At 66.3% G+C, this 5,446-nt stretch overlaps 1 protein-coding gene across 1 annotated transcript; it reads left to right on the forward strand.

The window, feature by feature from the left end:
- Positions 1 to 1,296: 1,296 nt before the first annotated feature.
- Positions 1,297 to 5,430, forward strand: LOC113204807 (chorion peroxidase; the record flags this gene model as incomplete). The annotated part of the gene is made up of 11 exons (XM_052276681.1): positions 1,297 to 1,460; positions 1,558 to 1,698; positions 1,847 to 1,976; positions 2,072 to 2,550; positions 2,627 to 2,810; positions 2,901 to 3,070; positions 3,161 to 3,269; positions 3,348 to 3,520; positions 3,601 to 4,218; positions 4,352 to 4,990; positions 5,086 to 5,430. Coding segments are annotated over exons 1-11 (3,127 nt in total), but the record flags the coding sequence as incomplete, so codon positions are not given.
- Between the last annotated feature and the right edge of the window lie 16 nt (positions 5,431 to 5,446).

Raw genomic sequence — 5,446 nt, forward strand, 5'->3', positions numbered from 1 at the left:
CCCCCTCCCCCTTTTTCCTCTTCTACTCGCCTAGAGTCGACCGGACCGCAAGACAGGGCGAAAGTTGGCCGTGCGAAAAGAATGGATGAGCGACTAGGCGGTTAACAATCAGCTGCAAAGCAAATCATTAGGGCCCCATTCCCAGCTGCTCGGCGTCGGCAACAGCGAGGCCCTGACGCCGGCGGCGCCCGCGGCTTGGCCCGACACGTGCAGCTCAGGAAGAGGGCCCATCGCAGCGAAGAAGAGCGCGCCTTAAACTATGGGTGCGCTGTGACGCACAGACGGATGAGCATTGGGCCCCGGAGGAGAAGGACGAGCACGAGGCGCTCGCTATACCTTTCCCTCACTCATTCGCCATCATTGTCAGCTGCCGCCCCAGCCGGCTCGAGTGTGTCTGTGTGTGTGTATGCGGTTCGGCGCGGCTTGTCGATGGGGCCGGCCGCCTATTGTCCGCCGCGATGAGCTTGCCGACGGCCCCGCTGCCGTAGTGGAGCCCGCGGCGGCCGGGGTACGGCGGCGGTGTCATGTCATTGGGTGCAGTGTTTGCTTTGGGGCCGCGCCGGGGACGCCGCGGGGACGCCGGGGCCCACCACCACTTTCTCTCCCCCGTGCGGCCTGAGCGGTGCCGCCGAGCCCGCCATGCGCTTTGCATAACGCGGTGGCTGCGCGCTCCCCACACCATCGCCCCGTGTGTACTGTCGCTAAACAGATCCCCGCCGAGGAGGAGGCGGAGGCACACGGTCTCGACAGCGCACCGCACCCGGCACCCGGCAGGCCCAAATGGGGTGCGCCGGACGCCTTGTACTACCCGGTAGGCAAGGCCGCCACGCACGCCCGGTAAATGGTTGCCCACCCGCCGGGCGCCCTGCAACGAGCCGGTAGGCTCACCCGCCGCGCACGCCTGCCCGCGGGTTGCCCACCCACCGGGCGCCCTGTACGACCGGGTAGTGGGTATAGGCAGGCGCGCCCACTTTTGCTCATGGGTCACGGGTCGCCCACGTCGCCCACCCGCCAGGCGTTCTGCACGAGCCAGTAAGCTACCCCGCCATGCGCATTACACTCGGCATTGCACAAGCCGGTAGGCAGGCCGCCGGGCACCCACCAGGACTAGCGCCAGGATATAGGCTTCCAGAGCAGTTGCGGGGCTTGGGGCGCATTTCACGCATCAGAGTGCGCAAATTGCAATAACACTGCGAACGGCCCCACCGAGCACGCCTTGCTAGCCAGGCGCGCGCTCACCTCTCCAACAGTGCCAGACGGTGTTGCTCACACGATTCGATTCTCTGTTTCAGACGCATCGCGGCCGAGAGCGTCCCCGCCGATGCCGTCGCCCGACCGCGTGGTGGCGGCGCTGCGCGGCGTGTCCGCGGCCGGTGGCCCCGTGCACGAGCACGTCACCGCCCTGGTGGCGCTGTGGGGCGAGCTCCTGCTCAGGGACATCGCGCAGCCCGTGGCCGTGGGTGAGTGGAGCTGCTGCGGCTGCGGCCGCTGCTGCTGAGCGACGCAGATAAACCCCAACGCGGTTTCGCGGACGCTAATCTGCCGTGCGTTTTCCAGAGCGCGGTGGTTGCTGTGGTCCCGCCCCCGCCGCCGGCCCGGAGTGCTTCCCACTCACTTCCGGCTCGCAGCCCAACGCCAACGCCACCTGCAGGGACTACGTCCGCTCGCTGCCCGCGCTGCACGACGACTGCAACTTCCGTAAGTGCCGGCGCCGCCGGATAGCGCGCGAGGACAGTGGTGGTTCCTCTGCCCCGAATGAGAATGTGAATATTGTGCGTACGAGCGCGCGTGCAAGAGCGATGTCGAAAACGACGTCCTGACGAACGGCTGTGTCTCCTCTCCGCAGAGCACCGCGACCAAATGAACGTGGCCACCGGGTTCCTCGACGCCTCCTCCCTGTACGGCAACTCCGACGAGGAGGCTCAAAGCTTGCGCGCCCCCGAGGGCGGGCTCGTCATCCTGGAGAACTGCAGACTGTAAGTACTTTTGGTCACTCCGGTTTAACCACAGAAATTCTTTCCTTGATCTCGCCCTGATCCCCGCTGACCGACCTCGTCCTCTTGGCCCGCAGGTGCCAGACTGTGGGGTCCGGTATGTCCACGCTGGCCTCGCTCTTCCTACGCGAGCACAACCGCCTGGCCGTGCGCCTGGCCGCGCTCAACCCGCACTGGGACTCGGACACGCTGTTCCTCGAGGCGCGGCGACTGGTGGCCGCGCAGCTGCAGCACATCACCTACAGCGAGTTCCTGCCCACCGTGCTGGGCGAGGTGACGATGGAGTCGTGGGACCTGACCCCGCGCGACCACGGCCACTACACCGGCTACTCGAGCGGCGTGCACGCGGGCGCGCTGTCCGAGGTGGGCGTGGCCGCGCTGCACGCCTTCAGGTCCATGGTGCCGCCCGCGCTCGTCAGCAACACCACGGCCCCCGGCCGCATGGACGCGCTCGACGAGCACCGCTTCACGCGCATGGTACACGCCGTCACCAGCTCGCCCGCGCTCCGGCCCAGCCTCCGCATGTCCGCTCAGCCGCGCGCCGACCACCGCCAAGGTACGGGCACCCCGTCATGCCCCGCATGGCTGTGTATAACCTGAACCGCCCGGGTCTAACAGGTCGTTCCTTCCAGACTGGGACCCCGCCGTGCTGTTGCTGCACCGGGGCCGTGACCACGGGCTGGCTTCGTACCCCAACTGGGTGAGCTTCTGCACCCAGGGCACGCCTCTCGTCAAGAAGACGGACTTCTCCTTCCTCGCCGCACAGCAGGGTCTGTTTACCGAGGACAACCTAAAGCACCTCAAGAGCGTATACAAGTAAGTGGAGAGAGAGGAAATCGCAAGAAAACTCAGCCCGCGCACCGTCCATGTTTGAGCACATATTGACCTGTGTCTGTGATCGTCCAGGAGCGTGGGCGACGTGGACCTGCTCGCGGGCGCCTCCCTGGAGACCCCCGCCCAGGGCGCGGTGCTCGGGCCCACCATGGGCTGCCTGCTGGCCGAGCAGTTCTCCGTCCTGCGGGCGGGTGACAGGTTCTGGTACGAGAACGACATCCCACCTTCGTCTTTCTCCCGAGGTAAGTCGATACCGTGAAATCAGGGAGCGTATTTGAAACGTATTTCGCTCGCAATCCGATACTAACGAGACACCCCTCCCTTGCTCACAGTGCAACTGGACGAGATCCGAAGGGTGACTCTGGGCGGCGTCATCTGCGCCAACACCCCCGACCTGTCCGAGCTCCAGCCACAAGCCTTCGTTCGCGAGGACCCCTATCTGTGAGTCCCCCGCCGCCCCACCGCATCACCAAGCAAGCTCCAGTATCTCTTCAACTCTACGACTCTCTATGTCCACAGCAACGTGCGCATCGCCTGCGGCCTGCAGCCCTCGCTCCAGCTGTCCACGGCGTGGAAGGACCAGCGCAGCGCGGCCGCCTCCATCCCCGAGGACCTGGTGCGCGAGGCGGTGCAGCGCGCCGAGAAGGAGCTCACCGCCCGGGCGCAGTTCGAGTACCGCATGTGGGCCGACAGTGAGTGTGGACCCGGACGGAACAATCACGACGCGCGCACTTTCAAAACCCCCATTCACTTCCCTTTTCCTCCGCCGCAGAGGGTGCCGTGGACCCCAAGTCGCCGCAGGGCACCGCCGCCGCCTTCTCCAAGGCCAACAAGCAGGCCCTGCACATGGCCAACTCGTCGCTGCTGCTGGAGTTCGCGTCAGAGGAGCTGCTCAACTCGCTGCAGACCGGCCCGAGCGCCGGCCCCGGCAACCGTCGTCGGCGTCAGATCGTCGAGAACCTAATCGGCTTCACCAGGGACGACATCCTGAGCGGTGACGGACTGCAGGACATCGACGTCCGCCCCTTCGTGAGCAGCTCGCCGCTGCAGCCCGACCCCAGCATGTGCGCGGCGCCCATCGCCGAGGACGGCCACCCGTGCGACCCGACCACCCCCTTCCGCACCTTCAGCGGGCACTGCAACAACCAGCGCAAGGTCGGCCTCGGCAAGAGTCTGACCACGTTCAACCGGCTGCTCCCGCCCGCCTACGAGAACGGCGTGTCCAGGCCCAGGCTCACCTCGGTGACGGGCTCGCCGCTGCCCTCCCCTCGCCTCGTGTCCACCATGGTGCACGCCGACATCAGCAACCTGCACACGCGCTACTCCCTCATGGTCATGCAGTTCGCCCAGTTCCTCGACCACGACCTCACCTTCACGCCTGTACACCGAGGTAAGTAAACAGCCTATACCGGTAAAGCGAGTGAAAATACTCCGGCGTTGGATGGCAAGGTCCCCTCAGCAAGCGATATCTGAGCGGAAGCTACCCCCGACTGACCACCTGCGTTCTACTTTCTCTATTGCAGGCTTCTTTGCGTCCATCCCCGACTGCCGCTCGTGCGACTCGCCGCGCACCGTGCACCCCGAGTGCATGCCCATCCCGGTGCCCGCCGGTGACCACTTCTACCCGCCCGTCAACCAGACGACCGGCGAGAGGCTGTGCTTCCCCTTCATGCGATCGCTGCCCGGCCAGCAGCACCTCGGACCCCGGGACCAGATCAACCAGAACTCGGCCTTCCTGGACGGCAGCGTCGTGTACGGCGAGCAGGCGTGCCTGGGCCGCGACCTGCGCGCCTTCGTCGGCGGCCGCCTCAACGTGACGATCCACCCGGTGCGCGGCAAGGACCTGCTGCCGCAGAGCCCCTCGCACCCCGAGTGCAGGGCGCCGTCCGGCTACTGCTTCATCGCCGGGGACGCGCGCGCCAGCGAGCAGCCCGCGCTCACAGCCATGCACACCGTGTGGATGCGCGAGCACAACCGGCTCGTGGACGGGCTGCACGCCGTCAACCCGCACTGGGACGACGAGCGCCTGTACCAGCACGGCCGCCGCATCCTGTCGGCCGCGCTGCAGCACATCTCCTACAACGAGTTCCTGCCCCGAATCCTGGGCTGGAACGCCGTCAACCTCTACGGGCTCAAGCTGCAGTCTCACGGCTACTACAAGGGTGAGTCACGGGTCAGACGACACCAACGCCCTCACCGCGCGCGTCAGCTCGTCAACGGATACCTCATGTTTGTCTCCCTTTTTTTGCCCCCACAGGCTACAGCCCCACATGCAACCCCGCCATCCTCAACGAGTTCGCCGCCGCCGCCTTCCGCATCGGGCACTCGCTGCTGCGGCCCCACATCCCCCGCATGAGCCCCAGCTACAAGCCCATCGACCCGCCCCTCCTCCTGCGCGACGGCTTCTTCAACCCGGACGCCATCTACCAGGCGCACATCGTGGACGAGATCATGCGCGGCCTCGTGTCCACGCCCATGGAGAACCTCGACCAGTTCATCACGGGCGAGATCACCAACCACCTGTTCGAGGACAGGCGCATCCCCCACTCTGGCATCGACCTGGCGGCCCTCAACATCCAGCGAGGTAGGTTGTTCGCAGAGGGCAGCCTCCCCCCCCC

This window comes from Frankliniella occidentalis, unplaced genomic scaffold (genome assembly GCF_000697945.3).
Source record: "Frankliniella occidentalis isolate FOCC.00 unplaced genomic scaffold, Focc_3.1 Scaffold3940, whole genome shotgun sequence".
Taxonomy (NCBI): Eukaryota; Metazoa; Arthropoda; class Insecta; order Thysanoptera; family Thripidae; genus Frankliniella; species Frankliniella occidentalis.